We start from the raw sequence: 19,428 nt of genomic DNA on the forward strand, positions 1-19,428 counted from the left end.
GGAAAAAATGTAGCTTTTTCTAACGTACCCTAACTATCTCAGTCCATTCTCGTTTAATTTTTCTTCTATATAATTGTACGTATCATGTAGAAGAATAGTAACACGGACAGTAAAGTTAACTTTTTGATTGACTCGATATGAATTAATAGCGAGAAACCAATTATTTAACTACATCATTACAATTCATCAACAAAGTATAATATTAAAATTATATTCAATATGAATTTTAGACATATAATATATTAGGGTATCTGAAATGTAATTAAAAAAATTGCATACTTAACAAAAACAGCGTTATTTTTGTTTTACAAATAAAACAGATAAAAAAAAAATTGAATCGAAATTAGTTTACAATTATTGAGGTATAACATTAAATACATTTTTTTTTAATATTTGTAAACGTACTAATAATAATGGTAATGATACTTAATGGCGCTGGATAAATGGCTACTTACTGTATCAATAAATACATGGATTTTAATAATTATGTGATTTTTTCCTAAAACTTACAGCTATATAAATAATTGTAATAATCGAAAAATACTTATACTTAATTACAATTTCGTTAATTATAACGGTGTTTATGTACATTGAATTTGTTTTATATACGCGCTTTGATGATAAAATGGCTCGTATCACCGGTTTGGACTTGATCAGTACTTCTCCAAGTCTGATTGGATTTCGGCCAGAGATCGGTTTTTCGTTTCCGGTACTCGGTTGACCACGAACAACATGCCCAAAAAACAAAATCCCGAGTAAACGAAAAAAGCGCCACTAGGTCCGATCAATGTGTCCAAAGGAGTGGACAAGCACGTGACTAGCCATACTAATATCCAGTTGGTAGCAGTGGCTATGCCCGTACCAAGGGATTTAAGCTGCAAACACACGTTTGATTATGGTTAATATTAAGTATAATATTTTAATATTTTAGTCTGTAATTAAAACAGAAAATATTTCCCAATTCGGGTTTTTTAACATTCTAAAACACTAATTTATTTTTAAGACTTATCATTTCCTTTCTCATAAGGGTAGTTCCAGGAAAACACCGAATCATTTTGTGATTAATTAAAGTACACGGCTGTAAATAAACCAGGCAACTACAGTTTTTTAATACAAGCAATCAATATTTTTGAACTTTAATTAAAACTTTTTGAATTTTAATTAAAACTTTTTTAATTTCGCATAAAAATGTATTATGCACAGTATCACTTAAGCCATAAACACCTTTGGTTGTACCTATAACAATAAAAGGTGAATTTATTATCCTATTTATTTCACCTGGCCCTCATGTGTATGTACTATTTGAAGTTTCAAAGCAATATACTAAACCATGGTTCGTACTATTGGTACCACCAATAAAAGAGTTTGCAATACACATAAAAGTTATGGTAAATTAATTAGATTATATCTGTTCGTTAATGGAAAAAAAAAAACACTTGGTCTTTTTAATACTTTACTAACTTCAGAAGAGAATATCTCTCCTATGATGACAAACGGTAAGGGTCCACAGCCGACAGAAAACATGGCGATATAGACAATGATTGCCGCCAACGGTAACCAACTCAAAGAATCTGCAATTTTGAAATTGTGAGTTTTCACAAAGTAATAATAAGACAAGGCCATGAAACTTATGCCCATCGACGTCATCGAGTAGATCATTAACGTTCGTCTGCCCCACTTGTCCGTTACAAGCATCGCTACGAATGTCATGACGACCTATAAAGAAATTTAATCGAATTAAAATTATACATATGTGTATTATATATAGTTAGAAGTTAAAATTTAAATTTAAACTGTGATTGTAAGGTAAAATATTTGCTTGATGTTTTAAAAATAATTTAAGTCAGTATTGAACATTTTTTTAAAGCAATTAAGCACTTTTAAGCTTTTAAAATAATGTGATGTTTGTTATGTATATTTATATACATCACTCCGCACACATCCAAGATCCATCATGCATTTTCATTTCAACTACTTCCAGTTTTCTTTCATCTCTTTAGTTAAACGTTCAACATTAAAATATGCATAAAAGAAAAAATCAAATCAAATAATAAACGTGCGTCTGGTAGAAATATTTTCAAAAACGAAAATTATCTTAAACAACTATTTATAAATATATTCATAAAAAATGTAAAGACACCAATGTAGATTTTTCGTTAGTATTTAAATACAGTGCATATTAGTTTTTTTGGTTTTAAGTGATTTTTTTCAGTTAATAGAAAACTGTCTGTAATTTGTTCATCTATATTATATTATGTGACTTCCTTTGAAACAATTTTTAATAACTGATTTATTAATGTTGTTTACAATATTATAAAATTTACGTTTGAGTGATATTATGGACAATTCATAGGAAATAACAACATTTATGAATTATACAATTATATAAATAAATTATACATATTCGTACAATCATTGTATGAAAGTAATTAAAGTAATTTGATAATGCAAGGACATGTTCGCCAAATAAAATAAGTTTTCATTCATTATGTTGCATTTAATCGTTTCCCATATTTTGTATGTATCCTGTGCGGTACAATGTCAAACGCCAATTGGGAATAATTAGTAACCAAATTTTAAATTTATTTCAATAAAAAAACAAGTAAATTTAGATAGAAAACGCGAATAATGAGTACAAAGTTGTGGTCGTTCATTTCAACTTTTTTATGGCTCATTTTTAACGTTCAAGTAATGCATTAAACCGTACTGTCGCATCAATGCGATTTGTGGACAAGCGATTGCCTTAGTGAGTTCAAGTGATAGTGTTTTGAGATATGAAAATACTAGATTTTCTTAACTGAATTTTGGTATAATTATTGCATAAAATGGAAAAAAATAATGTAAGTTTGGTACTGTTTGGGCATTACACCTAGGCGGTACCTATGTATTGCAATTGTTGTGAGAACGTATAAGTACTTGAATTGCCTACGCACAACGCCGTGCCATTGTAAGATTTAGGTGAGGTCTGCTGTCGTTTACCTGGGTTACGCCCACGATAGTTGTGGACAATGCGGGACTGATGTTGCTGCCGGAGCTCTCGAATATATGCTTTAGGTAGAAGATGAGCACGTTGATGCCGGACAATTGCTGGAAAAACATGCAACCCACTCCTATTATCAGTGCTTTGCGATTCACGTCTTTTTCTAACACTTCGCGGGCAGTGTATTGGTTCTTTTGTTCGTCATCCACGAATGTCTATGAACAGTACAGGAAATCGCATTGAATTTCATAATATTGGACCCATTATCGTTCGTCGACTGCCTGGCCGTTTATATACATTGTATTGTACTCTCAGCATCTGCGTGGCTGTTGGGGGTCACATTACATTTAAACTACAAGGACGCAATAATAAAAATACTTTTTATATAGATATTTACATTAATAACACAAAAGTATACAATACACGAGAATCAAAAACGAAAACAGGTTAGGTTTGAATTAAATGAGGTCCAGGCTCCAGCTAAAGACTGCAAAGGCGTACAAGTACGGCCACGATCGCGAATTGGCCATCTAGTCGTTTTACTGCTAAAGAAGACGACTGTCTAATCGAAGTTTAATGAGCTTGGGGTTGAAGACAAAAAGAGAGAGGCAGATCGCTTTAGAGTGTACAATTCGGAGTGTCGGTCTTGGCGGCTCACCTGTATTTCCTTGAGTTCAGCTTGAAAGTCGTGCCCGTACTTGCGGAGTCTGGCCAGTTGATCGCTGGCTTTCTCCGTCTTGCCGGCCCGGATGAAATAGTATGGCGACTCCGGCATGTAAACCACGGCTATGATGTGCACGAACATCCACATGGCGCACGCAAAGTTCAACTGGCTGTAAGTCAACACGTTGCCGAGCACGTATGAGTAGAAAATGCCGGAGACGATGAACAACTGATACATGCCGCCGAGAAAGCCTGCGAGTACGGACAGGTTAAACACGTTTAAATATTATATTTTACAATAATTGTCAATCACGGACAATACACGGCGGGTTGATGAACCTAACACAGACTTGGCGCCAGCGGATTTTGTGCGACGGTAGCGCCATTTCCCCGAGTGCTTGAAAGTTTCATCAGCGCAACTAGAGGGGTGGCTAGGCAAGTTCAAATCCCTCTGAACTCGTCCGGGCTTTAAAAAAAAATGTCTGCAACCAATCGGGCACGGCTATACCGAGTAAGGTTTATCATTTATAATGAAATTCCGAGGGAGCTTTCAGAGAGTTTTAGAAGTTCTGGACTTCCTTAGCTCTCCTCTCGTTGCGCCAACGTTTCAAACACATTTGAACGGACTTATGGTTTAGACCTTTGCGTCTCACCTCGTATGTCGGCTTCGGCTATTTCGCCAACGTAAGTGGGTATAATCGCGCACATGGCACCGCAGCCTACACCTTGTAGAATCCGGCCGATGTACAGCATGCGCATCGCTTGTGGGAACGCTATCATTAGCCAACCGAAGAGCACGTGGGCTTCGCTAACCAAAAGCGACACTTTGCGGCCAAAGGCCGATGACACGGCACCCGCTGGCACCGCTCCGATGACCGCGCCCAGCCCGAACAAGGACCCTGCCGTCGCCGCTCCAGCTGATGTCACCTCGAAACTGACCGCCTCTCCACTTTCCAGCATTGGCAGTGTGGGCGACGACCATCCCAGAATCGTGCCGATCACGAATGCGCCCAATGAAGCTAGAATCGGAAATCGTTGACAAATTTCAATTGTTAATCAATGATCTATTGGCAAAATATAGGGCAGTAAACAAGAGCGACGATCGAAATGAAAAACGACCTCTATTCAAAAGTAATTCTTCTTTCTGGGGTGAATAATTAACAACTCGTTAAAATGTGTTAATAGGTAATTTTCAGTCGTGTAAACGTTCTCGCCACTTTGGCTCATTGTTAAAGTACAACTGTGCTTTTAATTTTAGTACTGTTGAACTGCACTGTACATCTTGTATAGTTTTGTTTTATTTAATTTAAATTATGTATTTGTAATCTATTTGCATTTATAATTTACGTTAACAAATATTTCGTTGAAGTGTCTTGAGCCTGAAGGAGTTTATATTTAAATAAAATACTTTGTAAAATACCATTTGTAATGTTAGTCAAATTATAAAATGTATTGACAAAACGTCTAATTTTTTGAGATTTTTACTAGAATCCATTTGTTTTTTTCTGTTTAAGCGTCAAGTTTTTCCCAATACATTCAAAATGTACTGACCAGAAGTTTTTATTTATTTGAAAACAAACTTATGTATTATTCTTTTAAATACATTCCTCTGTGAAAGTACATAATTATAGATAATAGTTTTTAATATAAAAAATGTTATTCGCTCATTGAGGTTACACATATTATTTATCTATTAATTTGTGTGTTATCGTAAAGACTTTTATAAGTAATCTTTTATAATATTTTTTTTCTTCAAAATATATAGGTATATAATAAATAATGTTCAACGAACGTTAAAAATAATAAAGCCGTACTTGACATTTACCGAGTTCACATTTATCATGGTGTAATTCGCAATGACAAAACTAATAATTTAGAGTGTAAATCACTTTTGTAATATTGCACACGTCTTATCGGGTGAGTACGATATTATTGCTATTGTTACGGTGCGATTACTGAGGTGTTACTAACCTGAAACGGCGTACAAGATCTGGGGAGATTTGCTTCTCATTTTGTAAATCATGTTCTGACTTATTTTGCTCACCGGTCGCTTGTATACGGGATTACACACACGCCTGGACTGTTAGTGTGTGTGCAAATATAAATAATTATATTTTTCGCCCGGCCGACCTACAATCACTATGTGTGCGGCTAGCAGACCGTTTTTCGCCGCAATTGGCCGTTTTGTTCGGCGCGACGGACCGGTCGGTAAAATATGTAAAAATGTCGTTTCCGAAAATTAACCGCTATTGTGTGCGCTTTAGTATGGCTAATGTTCCCAAGGCGTAACCTTTATTGTGGTCGTCGAAAGTCACTGTTACAAGAATAATCGTAGGTATATAATATTCACGGCCAATTCTGTTGGCATTCGTCTTGGACACACTCCGCGGTCGGGGACTTGCCCGGCACAATCGACACGAGCATATTATATCAATAATTACAATATTATGTGTGTGTGTGTGTGTGTGATTGATGTTTCAAGTATAATGTTTTATATTTGCAAAAAAAAAAACAAAACAAAACCTCGAGGGACGCGCGTGCGAGATGCACTCGGATGAATATTAACATAGTGTATTCTACTATGACCAAACCGTTACAGGTATATAATATATTCATAGCAATAGAATAATATTAAAAAACTGTCCCGATAACTGATGTCGATGCCAATTGGCCGAGATACTTGGAGGATTTGCGTTAGGGTTATAAACGCATACCTAATAACTAATATAATTGCACCTATTCTAGTAGGTTACTTAGTATTCGATACACTTAAAGACCGTAATAATATTTAATATTGTTTTTCTATCGACGCAATTAATCGGTTGCATTCGTAATATAATTAATTCAGTGCCCGAATGAGAGGACACTTCTTGTTCTTCGCCTTGTCCTGCATAAAAATGGAACAGGCCCAGTACGCATCAGCTTAATATTGTGGGATGATAAGAAATTATAAAATGGAAAAACAACATTAAAAAAGTAAAAATATTCAAACGATAACAACTGAATTGTGAGCGATTTTTTTTTCATTTTAATTGAACGCATTCCAAAATACTTTAATACCAAATACTTTTATTTTAGCACTTGGACTGCAAATTCATTGCGTTACAATACTATGCGAACGATACTTGTCTATGGGACAATAACAAACAAACATGCTTACATGATACAAATGATCGATTTGTACCGTTCAAAAATTGTTACATTCTTACAAACCATTTTTTCGTTCTTCCGTGCGAACTACGAAGGTCACTTAAAACACACACATTGGTACATTTCTATTATCTACCAAACAATCGTATTGTTTTTCAACAATAATTATCTTTGTTCTTATTCAGCGACGAGTAAATAAAACAGTACACGGTACATTATATATAGCAAACAAAGAGCGCCCAAAACTCACCACATGTACTTCGACACAGCTATTGTAATGAGAACTCGGTGGTTCGAAAAATCGGTGTAAACACAATGTAAAATCATTCGCCAAAATACTACAAACCAGACAGTTTTAAATGCCGTTTTGTTATTGAAAACAAAAGAAAATATTGACTGGGCACTGTAAGAGTAAATTTGAATAATCATTGCGTGGAAGAAGATACCCTAAACGATAATCAATAATAATCTTACACGGGGAAGGTCTATCTGCCCATTAATTAATAAATTGTTAACAGTCATAATATACTTAACAGTAATTTCATATTTATACAATGTAATATGATGCATGAAAAATGATCAAAACATTTGACAATAATATATTATAATGTTCTGATATCCTACATGTGTAACCTGTGTTTTCAACATTTCCTTGAGAAACATTAAAATGTAATTATGTTTTTAGATAAATCGCTTACTATTTATACACGTTTGGAACATAGATAAGGATGTTTTTAGTAACTTCAGAAATAATACACAACATTTTCACTGAAGTGTGAACGACCGGAATGGCGGTAAATGTAATAACATATATTAAAAACAACGAAAGCAATTTGTTTTAATTCTTTAACAATACCCAAATGTGAAATATAATAATTATATTATAAGCAAAGTAAGAGCCAATGAAAGGCTAAATCGCAAATTTTATAAAACATGACAGAAGATTAAAGAATTATTGTAGTAGACTTATGAATAAGTGCTATAAGTGTTATTTTTAAAAAGAATTAGTAAAATCGGATTATAGTTTTATAAGTTGTTTACAGGCAGTTAATTTGGAGGCGATTTCAACAACTGCTAGTGAAAAATCTGTGACTGGATTCGGATTAAGCGAGACAATTTTTATTTTAGTTTTTGTCCCAAAATCTTGATGTACAATGTAGTTTACGAAATGAATTATGAAATAATGTCTAAAAAAACGGTTATGTTTTTATTTACAAAAACCAGATAAAAAAAAAACTCATAAAAGTATGATAAACATTTCTGTAAATTATACATCATTTTAACCAAGTTAAATGATGAGAACAATGTGTGTTTTAAGTTTGGTTATCTAACTGTTTCTTTTCACCCATTAGATCCGATTGAATTTCGGCCAAGCTCCTGTTTTTGGTTTCGGGCATGATAAGCAAAGCGAATAGGGCGCCTAACAAGCAAAAGCCACTGAAGGTAAAAAACATACCGTCATTGCCTACCCACCTAGACAAATTTTTGGATATGTATGTAATAAAAAATACCAATATCCAATTAATACCGGTGGCAATGCCGGCGCCGTAAGGTTTCAGCTGAAAATTAACAAAATTGACAATGTTATAAATCTATCTCTGCTAATGGAAACGTTATAAATAATAACAGCTCGAGTGCACTTGCTTCGTTGGAGAAAATCTCTCCCATCACCACCCAAGGTACTGCGCCGAAACCCGTGGAATATCCCATTATGTAGACAGCAATGGATAAAAGCGGAAGCCAACTTAATGACTGGGCCGTATCTGGGCTGTTCCTGTATATTATATAATACATGCCCAAACACATGTAACTTGCAGCCATCACACAAGCCGAAATCACAAGTAATATCCTGCGACCGGCTTTATCTAACAGCGCCATTGTCACCAGCGTCATGGAAAACTGCAATGTAATCAAGGAACATTTGTGATTTATGGACAGAAATTTAATGGTAAATTTTGTTTTGAAATAATTTTGAATTAAAAAAATCCCACCGAGAAAAAAAGCCTTTTTTATTTTTAGTCTAATTATTTATGACATATCTTTCTGGCCATTCATCTACCTCTCATTTCTTCCATTCAACGTCTCTTTCACATCAAGTCCAGCATTACGTTTCCTGCTTCGCCGTCTTCTAGGCTTAGAACATTCCTATAATCTCGACCTATTTTCATTCGTGTTTTGAGAAGTATGGACAATAAGAATAGCATTATCGAAAAAAAATCCTACCATAACAAAACCAACGATGATAGCCGCCGTATTGGGATCCATATCGCTGCCGGTTGATGCGAATATATCGTTCATGTAAAATATCACCACACTACAGCCGCAGGTCTGCTGGAAGAACATGCAACCAATTCCGATGAACAAAGACTTTCGGTTTACGGCGCTGGAAATCACTTGACTGAAAGTGTATTCCTTGGAGTTTTCATCTGCGATGGCTTTCTAGAGATAAGGGGATGTACGGTTATTAATTTGTAAAAACTATATTCTCTTCGGTAATAACGGCTTACTTTAATCTCGTCTAGTTCGCGTGAAGTGTCGACGATTCCACCTCGAAGTTTTTTCAACGACATTCTAGCCTTTCCTTCCATGTGATTACTCAGGTAGTAATATGGCGATTCGGGTATTAATAGCACGCCAATTAAATGGATCAACGACCATACTCCACAGAGTGCACAGAACGTCATATAATTGAAGTACGCTCCAACTATGTATACGTATAGAACTCCGAAGACCGCTAACACTTCAAATATGGCTCCTAACCTTCCTAGAAAGATAAATAGTTTTTACTATGGTTTCGTTCAACAACACTAAGTAACAATTAAGTATTAGAGACGATTAGCTGTCAACGGAATCGGTGTAGTGTATAACCAGCCTGTGTAGGGTTAATGAAATCGGGTATTATTGCCAAAAAAATTGTTTTACCTCTTATATTAGGCTCTGAAATTTCACCGACATACATAGGTATGACAGCGCACAAAGCTCCAGCGCCAATCCCTTGAAGCGTTCTACCTAAGTTTAGCATCCACACGCCTCTAGGAATGGCCAAGCATATCCAACCGACGATAAAGATGATTTCGAAAACCACCATGCTCATGCAGCGTCCTATAATATTAGCTACTGAGCCGGCAGGCAGAGCACCGATTGTCGCGCCTATGCCGAAAACCGACCCGTAAATCTGTGTGTCGGCTTTAGACACCGGAAATGGAGAATAGAAGTTTCCAGATTCCAGAAATCCAACAGCGGGCGACGACCATCCAATGACCATTCCCATAAGCATGGCCCCTAAAGTAGCTGTAAATGTTATTAATACAAATTAAGCGATAATTAATCTCTGGATATATCAGTTTTTAATATCAATTATTTAATTTTAGAAATTAAACATGTAATAAATTACACCATGAATCATAATTAGTTTAGACAAATTTATTCTAGTTAAATATTTAATGTTTCACTTATTTTTTAATATTATTTTCTAAAAGTTAAACTATTTACAAACCTACTGTCGCAGCGTATACTTGTCGCAAATGACTTGTATTGATCTTCATTTTGTTTAACAACTTTAATCGCAACAAATTCAACGTAAGCGCAACAGAACTACAGCGGTTTGACAGAATTCACAGTGGATAAGGTATACATTGGCCAATACATGCCAACTCACACTCTAAGCCAAATATAAATACAATAAGCACTAGATTAGTTATGTTATCATTCATATGTTCCTTTGTAAAGTTAATCATAATACTATCTAAAGCTTTTTTACAAGTTGACAGTTTTAAATTACTCGCATCATACCTATTGTCTAACTACGGTCGTGGTGGTGATTGAAAAAATAACACACGGAGTACTATATCTTTAAATATCTTAAGAAAAGTGTATATTAATGTCATATAATTTGCAAGAAAAAAAAGATCTTTAATAGTAATAATTTTTAAACTAACAAGTGTCAGAAACTAATAATAGTAAGTGATTTATTGTTTCCACTTAACTTTAACATTCTATATACTAATTAACAAATAATTATAAATTGAAAATACATTGTTACACAATTAATAATGCAATTTTCTCTTACATTTAATTAAATACAAGTCACTCTTGTTGTTGTGGCAACAAATGAAATATCATAGGTAATCAGAAAGTGCAAAGTGACAGAATACAAAAATGGGTGAGTTTGGAAACCTTTAATTTTCATAGCCGCTATTATTTCATTGATACTGATCATTATTTTCTATAGTAAATTGGCCATAATTTAGATTTACGCCAAATAGCTTTGTGATATATTTGTTTAAAAATTACAAATTTCGACAACTCTGAGTGCTTCTTCTGGTTGCGGCGGCGTCGAGATTACATTTGAAACTTTAATTTTTCATGTTAAAATCGTCATTATATCGATTATTAATTATAGTCGTTGCGAGATTACCGAAAGGTACGTAGGGCATTGTTGAATGCTGACCTGCTATGATATTAGTAGATTCACCTTACATAGTACCATTATTATTAGACAACATTTTCGGATTCAATATTTTATTTTAATACAATATAGTTTTCATATTTATTTATTCATTTTGAATAGCTGTACACATTTTACTTTTATTTATATTATACAATATAATGAATTATAAAAAATATTTGACAAGTAAATGTTTTATGATCATGGATAATACAAAATATTGTTTTATAATATTGTGATTAGACTTTACATTTTACTCATCTACTAGGATATTTATTTTAATAATATTTAACTTATTAGTTTAGGTATTAATAATTTATATTATTTTTTTACTTAATTTTAACTATTTATAGTTTATAATATTACTATAACTATAAATAATTTGTATAGATTTAAAAACTAAAATAAATAAATTTAAAAGTTTAAGAAAATCATTTTTAGTAAAATTTTCCTCCACCGCGGACAAAAAAAAAGGAAGTCTTATTTTTAATTTGTATGTGAATATTTTTGTTTTCAAAATGGAACGAGTTATTCATTTAAATAGTAAGTTTTGAATTTTTCTATTGCATCAAAATGAAACTAAGTTTTATGGATGTATTTTATTGAATTTAATTTTTACTTTTACTCTGATAATATTTAATTATTACAATAATAACCTTTAGTGATTAATTAATAATATTATTTTAAGAATTTAATTTAAGACCTAATATAAGTAAAATTGTTTTGTAATTATATTTTATAAGAATATCCGATTGGTATCTAACTTCTAACGTCTTTAATTTACAAATTAAATATGAATTCAGTATATTGTTAAGTACCTACTTACTAATAATTGGTTTTATTTTTTACAGCTATTACTATCAAATTTATCATAAACGACGATTTGTTATGAAGTTGTATATTTTAATGAATAATATTGAAGTTACTTTTTTTTTATATGTTAACATGATTGTAGATTTTAGTATAATTTCAAATTATTATTAATAAATTATTATACAAATGCATTTTATAAATTGAAGGACCCCCTTCCTTTCAATTAAACAAATATATATTTATGATGTTATCATTTAAACTGTTCCTTCATATTATTATTTTAAAAAATTGTATGTACATTTAAAAAAAATAACTATTTAGTTGTACAGAAAAATTCCTGAATTGCATGATCATACCGCATGATTAATGGTAATTATAAAAATTAATTGTATTTGTAATGTTTTTTTTTCAACTTAAACTTAATGAAAATGATCATTTGTATTAATAAATATAGATTTACATAGGAGAGGTAAAATATTTTAGGTAATACAGAAACTTACGATAGGCTTGATAAGAAATTAAAAAATTAAATTATTATATTTGATATTTTAATCAGATTATATACTTTTTTTATTTCATGTTATTCACTAAAGTTGTATATAAAAATTATTATTTGCTTTATATTGTAGTTTATGGCAAAATATAATATGATAAAAAAAATATTTGGACGTTATCGTTGTTGGTTAACTTGTTTTATCTACTTATGTTACTTATTTTAATTTATGTATTTTTTTGGTAAATCTATATTGTGTCATACAAAAATGTCTTTTGGTAGGAAAAAATTGTTTTATTACATTTTAATTAATCGAATCGAATTATAAGTAATTCTTAGAAATGAATTATTAGAGTCCCCGATTGACTTGCAATAGTTGATAGTGCGCATGCGCAAACTATAAAAGATTGAACTTTAGATTTTGACTTTGAATGTGCGTAAAGCTATACCTAATAACATACAAATAACAAAAGTCAAAATTATTAAGAAATAAAAAGTGGCTATAAAATCAAAGGTTTCTAAACTTGTTTAACACTCTGTGTAAGGTTTTCGATGATCTTTTCATTCTTCCGTGCATACTAACAATATTTTTTTCGACTATCTCTGTTACTAAATTACAAACTACATAATGCACAACAATGTAATAAAAATCAATTACAAAACATTGTGTTATCTACATTTAGCTTACACTTAAAATCCTACATATCCTTGAAATAATGATAAGTTGTAATAAATATAACATAAACTAATTATTAAACGTACAAATTATCTTTATTTGTACTTCAAAAGATTTTTCTGAAAATAATTCACACAATTGTGGTAAACTTATCAATAGGTGCTATAAGAGTTCTGTTTCTTAAATATATTAGTAAAATCGAATTATTGTTTTGTAGGTTGCTTACAATTTTGGAGATGACTGCAACTACAATAGACAAATGCAAGAGACTAATCGGTGGCCAGATTTAGATTAAGCGAGAAAACACTTTATTTTAGTTTTGTCCCAAAATCTTGATGTCAATGTAGTTTACAAAATGAATTATGAAACAATGTCTAAAAAACGGTTATGTTTTTATTTAGAAAACCAAGATTAAAAATATACTCATAAAAGTATGATAAACATTTCCATAAAATATGCATCATTTTGACCAAGTTAAATGATGAGAACAATGTGCGATGAAAAAACTTATTTACTATTCATTTTTGTTTTAAGTTAAATTATCTAACTGTTTCTTTTCACCCATTAGATCCAACTGAATTTCGGCCAAGCTCCTGTTTTTGGTTTCGGGCATGATCAGCAAAGCGAATAGGGCTCCTAATATGCAAAAGCCACTGAAGGTGAAAAACATACCGTCATTGCCTACCCACCTGACCCAATTTTTAGATATGTATGTAGTAAAAAATACCAATATCCAATTCATGGCGGTGGCAATGCCTGTGCCGTAAGGTTTCAGCTGAAAATTAAAAGAATCGACAATGTTATAAATCTATCTCTGCTAATGGAAACGTTATAAAAAAGTTCGAATGCACTTACTTCGTTGGAGAAAATCTCTCCCATCACCACCCAAGGTACAGCGCCAAAGCCCGTGGAATATCCCGTTACATAGACTGCGAGGGATAAAAGCGGAAGCCAAGTTATCGACTTGGCCGCCTCCGGGCTGTTCTTGTAAATTAAATAATATATGCCCAAACACATGTGACTAGCACCCATCAAGCAAGCCGAAATCACGAGTAATATCTTGCGACCGGCTTTATCTAACAGCGCCATTGTCACAAACGTCATGAAAAACTATAATGTAAAGAATAATGATGGAGTATTTATTTATTTGTAGACAGACTCACAATTGTCACTTTAAAGCTAAATTTTGTGTTTTAAATTAAATTTGAATTAAAAAATCCCACCAAGAAAGAAAAGTCTTTTCTATTTAGCTAGGACCTGCTGTACTAGAATTTCTGGACATTCATCTACCTCTAATTTCTTCCATCCAACGTCTCTTTCACATCAAGTCCAGCATTACATTTACAATAGGATTTATTGTCGTTTTTAAGCTAAATTTTATGATATCCAAGTTTAAACAGTGAATTTCCCCAAAATAGAAAAGTATGTTTCATTGTAATAATTAGAATGAAAGTCATAAATAATTATTATTTATGACCTGCTGTACTAGTATATTTCTGAACATACATCTACCTCAAATTTCTTCCATCCAACTTCTCAATAAGAGCAAGTCCAGCATTACCTTTCGTGCTTTGTCGTCCTCTAGGCTTAGAACATTCCTATAATCTCGACCTATTTTCATTCGTGTTTTGAGAAGTATGGACAATAAGAAGGCTGTAGGTCAGTTGCGGCCCGAGGTGTTGTTTACAATGTTGGAGACCGGTGAATTGCGGCCCGGCAATTTTCGATGGACGTACGAGTTGCGGCCCGTGCAACCTTTTTTATCTTAAAACTTTTATCGCCAATTTAGTTATACAGGATGATTTTTTTAAAGAGATCCACTCAATATCTTATAGGATTTAATTAGTTTAACTACATTTCACCAGACGCAACGTTCCCCCAATATTTGGGCATAGTTTACTGCCAGCTGCAACCGTACCACAAACAGCTGTGAAAGTTTTCATTTAAAATTAAACGGTTCATTCTATACTAGCCATCCAATTATTTATAACTTCTTTGATATGCTACTCGAAATTCAATCTGAAACGTATATAAAATTTAGAAGTAAATTATTAAGAAACTGTGCGAGAAAGAAGCGTTTATTAGAAAACAAATGTCAAAGCTAGAAAACAAAGAGATCGGACAGTTTGAATTAGTCAACATTTTAAGTTTTAAATTCTCTCAATAATATAAAAAAAACTAAAATGACAACGACGGAACGCTCATTGGCAAATAAAATGACCAAACTTGACCAAAAGACAGATTTTTGGCAGACAACTCAGCCAACCTCCCCGTGGTGTCTCTTGGGTAACGCTAATAAGCTGATATAAAGTGGTTATTATTATGTGGCCGCAACTCATACGTCCCTCTCATAAACCCGGGCCGCAACTCGTACTTGATTTAGGGATTGGGCCGCAACTCACCAACACCGAATAAGAATAGCATTATTGAAAACAAATCCTACCATAACAAAACCAACGATGATAGCCGCCGTATTAGGATCTATAGCGCTGCCGGTCGATGCGAATATGTCGTTCATGTAAAATAACGTCACGCTACAGCCGCAGGCCTGCTGGAAGAACATACAACTTATTCCGATGAACAAAGACTTTCGGTTTACGGCGCTGGAAATCACTTGGCTGAAAGTGTAATGATTAGATTTTTCATCTGAGATGGCTTTCTAGAGATAAAGTTTTATACATTTATTTATTTGTAAACTATATTTTCCTTACGTAATAACGGCTTACTTTAATCTCGTCTAGTTCTCGTGCAGTGTCAGCGTTTTCTCTTCGAAGTTTTTTCAACGATAGACTAGCCTTTTCTTCCATGTCATTGCTCAGGTAGTAATACGGCGATTCGGGTATAAATAGAACGCCAATCAAATGGATCAACGACCATATACCACAGAGTGCACAGAACGTCATATAATTGAAGTACGCTCCAACTATGTATACGTATAGAACTCCGAAAACCGATAAGACTTCAAAAATGGCTCCTAACCTTCCTGGAAAGATAAATACTTTTCAAAAACAATTAAGTATTAGAGACGATTAGCTGTCATTGAAATCGGTGTAGTGTATAAACAGCCTGTGTAGGGTTAATGAGACGTGGTATTATTGACCAAAAAAATTGTTTTACCTCTTATATTAGGCTCTGAAATTTCACCGACATACATAGGTATGACTGCGCACAAAGCTCCAGCGCCAATCCCTTGAAGCGTTCTACCTAAGTTCAGCATCCACACGCCTCTAGGAATGGCCAAGCATATCCAACCGACGATAAAGATGATTTCGAAAACTACCATACTCATGCAACGTCCTATAATATTAGCTACTGAGCCGGCAGGCAGAGCACCGATTGTCGCGCCTATGCCGAAAATCGATCCGTAAATCTGTGTGTCGTCTTTAGTAACGGGAAATGGAGAATAGAAGTTTCCAGATTCCAGAAATCCAACAGCGGGCGACGACCATCCAATGACCATTCCCATAAGCATGGCTCCCAAAGTAGCTGTAAATATTTTTAACACAAATTAGGCGTTAATAAATCCCTGGAAATATCTCTTTTTTACTTTTAACAAAATCAAGCGATCCCATACCGATATGTTGTATGGTTACAGTTCTACCAGTAACATAATGTAAAATTCTTATAGAAGCGATGAGAACCGAAATGGTATAAGTGACATTTTGTTTTTTAACACGTTTTTACTAATAAGCGGGTGATAGCCTTCAACCTCCTCCTCCTCTAGGTTTTAGAACTCTTTTAAATCTCTTCGAAAATTAATTTACCAATTAAGTGTTGTTGAGTTATTTTAATTATTTCAATCTTATGCCAAAACTAACTTTTAAAATATTTTTTACATACTAGTTTACAACATTTGGAAGACTGTATGTAGTTGTTATCACTGCTATTGTAGCAGGGTCATAATTAAGATTAAGAACAAACATTTTTTTTGCTGTCATCACCCCAAGACTTAGTTACTGAATTGTTTGAAATCCAACATGTATATATAAATTACATCTTGATTATCAATCAGTTTAGGCAAATGTATTGTAGTTAATTGCTAAATGTTTCAATTTTTTTCTATATTATTTTTTATAAAATGAACTTTTTACAAACCTGCTGTCGCAGCGTATACTTGTCGCAACTGACTTGTATTGATACTCATTTTGTTTAACAACTTCAATTGCAACAAATTCAACGTAAGCGCAACAGAACTACAACGGCTTAACACTATTCACAGTGGAAAAGGTATACATTGGCCCCTAATTGTCAACTCACACACTAAGCCACGTAGAGGCATAATAAGCACTAGATTAATATGTTATCATCCATAAGTTCTTTCTGTAGAATTAATTATAATATTATCTAAAGCGTCTTGATAAGTTGACTGTTTCAAATTACTCGCATTTTATGATTATGTTTTTTGATTTTATATTATGCCTACAGTAGTGATTGGAAAATAACATACAGAGTACCATACCAATATCCCAAGGTAAAAAAGGTGTAATATGATGTATTCATAAATTTCCCATAAAAAAATGATTTTTATTAGTTATGACTATTAAACTAAGTGTAACTAAGAAACTAATATTAAATTTATTCCAAGAAGATATTTATTGTTTGCATGTAACTCGAACATCCTATAGTTGTAATGTACTAATTAACAAAAAGTATTTTTTGGATATTACCAACTATCTTTTATAATAATGTGAAATTTAAATTATATAATTATAAATAAAAAATACAGTTTTACAAAATTAATAATACAATTTTTTTACGTTTACCTAATTACAAACCACTCTACTTCTCTCGTGGCGCGGAGTATAGTTGTTATGGCAACAAAAGAATAGTCAAGGTAAGAATGTGTAATATGACAGAATAAAAAATTAGTGAATTTGGAAACCTATGATTATCAAAGCCGCTATTGTTTTATTGATAAATTTTACTTTTGAATGTTTTTGGTATGACATTACGCATACTTCAAGTTTAAATTCAAGTTTAACCTTTTGTGTGTTATCGTAAAGACTTTTGTCAGTAATCTTTTATAATATTTTTTTTTTTCAAAATATGTATATAATAAATAATGTTCTACGAACGTTAAAAATAATAAAGCCGTACTTGACATTTACCGAGTTCGCATTTATCATGGTGTAGTTCGCAATGAAAAAACTAATAATTTAGAGTGTAAATCACTTTTGTAATGTTGCACAAGTCTTTTATCGGGTGAGTATGATATTGTTTCTGTTGTTATGGTGCGATTACTGAGGTGTTACTAACCTGAAACGGCGTACAAGATCTGGGGAGATTTGCTTCTCATTTTGTAAATCATGTTCTGACTTATCTTGCTCATCGGTCGCTTGTATACGGGATTGCACACACGCCTGGACTGTTTGTGTGTGTGCAAATATAAATAATTATATTTTTCGCCCGGCCGACTTACAATCACTATGTGTACGGCTAGCAGACCGTTTTTCGCCGCAATTGGCCGTTTTGTTTGGCGCGACGGACCGGCCGGTAAAATATGTAAAAATGTCGTTTCCGAAAATTAACCGCTATTGTGTGCGCTTTAGTATGGCTAATGTTCCCAAGGCGTGACCTTAATTGTGATCGTCGAAAGTCACTGTTATTCTAGTAGGTTACTTAGTATTTGATACTCTTAAAGACCGTTATAGTATTTAATATTGTTTTTCTATCGACGCGATTAATCGGTTGCATTCGTAGTATAATTAATTCAGTGCCCGAATGAGAGGACACTTCTTGTTCTTCGCCTTATCCTGTATACAAATGGGATAGGCCAGCCAAATCCTCTATCTTTGCACATATTTTCTCCAAACGGTACTCGTTTCTTTGTTCACGCCTTTCTGTACGCATCAGTTTAATATTGTGTGATGATAAGAAATTATAAAATGGAAAAACAACATTTAAAAAAAAAATGTTCAAACGATAACAACTGATTGTGAGCGATTTTTTTTCATTTTAATTGAACGCATTCCAAAATACTTTAATATCAAATACTTTTATTATGGACTGCAAATTGATTGCGTTACAATACTATGTGAACGAGACTTGTCTATGGGACAATAACAAACAAACATGCTTACATGATACCAACAAATGATCGATTTTGTACCGCTCAAAAATTTTTGCATGCTTACAAACCATTTTTTCGTTTTTCCGTGCGAACTACGAAGGTCACTTCAAACACTCAATTTATATTACATTTATAA

The 19,428-nt window shown here is 33.0% G+C and overlaps 2 protein-coding genes across 5 annotated transcripts; both read right to left on the reverse strand.

The window, feature by feature from the left end:
- Positions 1-409: 409 nt before the first annotated feature.
- LOC126842816 (facilitated trehalose transporter Tret1-like) lies at positions 410-18,624 on the reverse strand. Of its 4 annotated transcripts, none has more exons than XM_050579988.1 (6): positions 18,479-18,624; positions 4,297-4,662; positions 3,639-3,895; positions 2,980-3,195; positions 1,462-1,716; positions 410-875 (listed from the first exon to the last, which is right to left on the reverse strand). In XM_050579988.1, the coding sequence occupies exons 1-6, from the start codon at positions 18,549-18,551 to the stop codon at positions 654-656; spliced, it is 1,389 nt and encodes a 462-aa protein (XP_050435945.1). In that variant the 5' UTR covers positions 18,552-18,624; the 3' UTR covers positions 410-653. The 4 variants fall into 4 exon arrangements, with proteins under 4 accessions (XP_050435945.1, XP_050435946.1, XP_050435942.1 ...); XM_050579989.1 differs by lacking the exon at positions 18,479-18,624 and adding an exon at positions 5,615-6,212; XM_050579985.1 differs by lacking the exons at positions 410-875; positions 1,462-1,716; positions 2,980-3,195; positions 3,639-3,895; positions 4,297-4,662 and adding exons at positions 13,652-13,997; positions 14,078-14,332; positions 15,666-15,881; positions 15,949-16,205; positions 16,340-16,708 and having other exon boundaries at positions 18,479-18,614.
- Positions 6,291-10,567, reverse strand: LOC126842817 (facilitated trehalose transporter Tret1-like). Its single transcript, XM_050579990.1, has 6 exons — positions 10,290-10,567; positions 9,716-10,084; positions 9,301-9,557; positions 9,017-9,232; positions 8,438-8,692; positions 6,291-8,352 (listed from the first exon to the last, which is right to left on the reverse strand). The coding sequence occupies exons 1-6, from the start codon at positions 10,336-10,338 to the stop codon at positions 8,107-8,109; spliced, it is 1,392 nt and encodes a 463-aa protein (XP_050435947.1). The 5' UTR covers positions 10,339-10,567; the 3' UTR covers positions 6,291-8,106.
- Positions 18,625-19,428: the final 804 nt, after the last annotated feature.

Source organism: Adelges cooleyi, unplaced genomic scaffold (assembly GCF_023614345.1).
Source record: "Adelges cooleyi isolate 19-005CV unplaced genomic scaffold, UGA_ACOO_1.1 ACOO_flye_CR_arks_rails_tigmint_CR_PRNA_574, whole genome shotgun sequence".
Taxonomy (NCBI): domain Eukaryota; kingdom Metazoa; phylum Arthropoda; class Insecta; order Hemiptera; family Adelgidae; genus Adelges; species Adelges cooleyi.

Bases quoted from the DNA above. Each gene is read 5' to 3' on its own strand.
- LOC126842817 (XM_050579990.1), bottom strand. From the start codon at position 10,338: ATGAAGATCAATACAAGTCATTTGCGACAAGTATACGCTGCGACAGTA. The intron at 10,085-10,289 runs GTTTGTAAATAG...TAACATTTACAG, and splicing joins AGTATACGCTGCGACAGTAG to CTACTTTAGGGGCCATGCTT. The intron at 9,233-9,300 runs GTAAGCCGTTAT...CCTTATCTCTAG, and splicing joins GCGAACTAGACGAGATTAAA to AAAGCCATCGCAGATGAAAA.
- LOC126842816 (XM_050579985.1), bottom strand. From the start codon at position 18,551: ATGAGCAAGATAAGTCAGAACATGATTTACAAAATGAGAAGCAAATCT. The intron at 15,882-15,948 runs GTAAGCCGTTAT...CTTTATCTCTAG, and splicing joins GAGAACTAGACGAGATTAAA to AAAGCCATCTCAGATGAAAA. The intron at 14,333-15,665 runs GTAGGATTTGTT...TTTACATTATAG, and splicing joins TCATCGTTGGTTTTGTTATG to TTTTTCATGACGTTTGTGAC.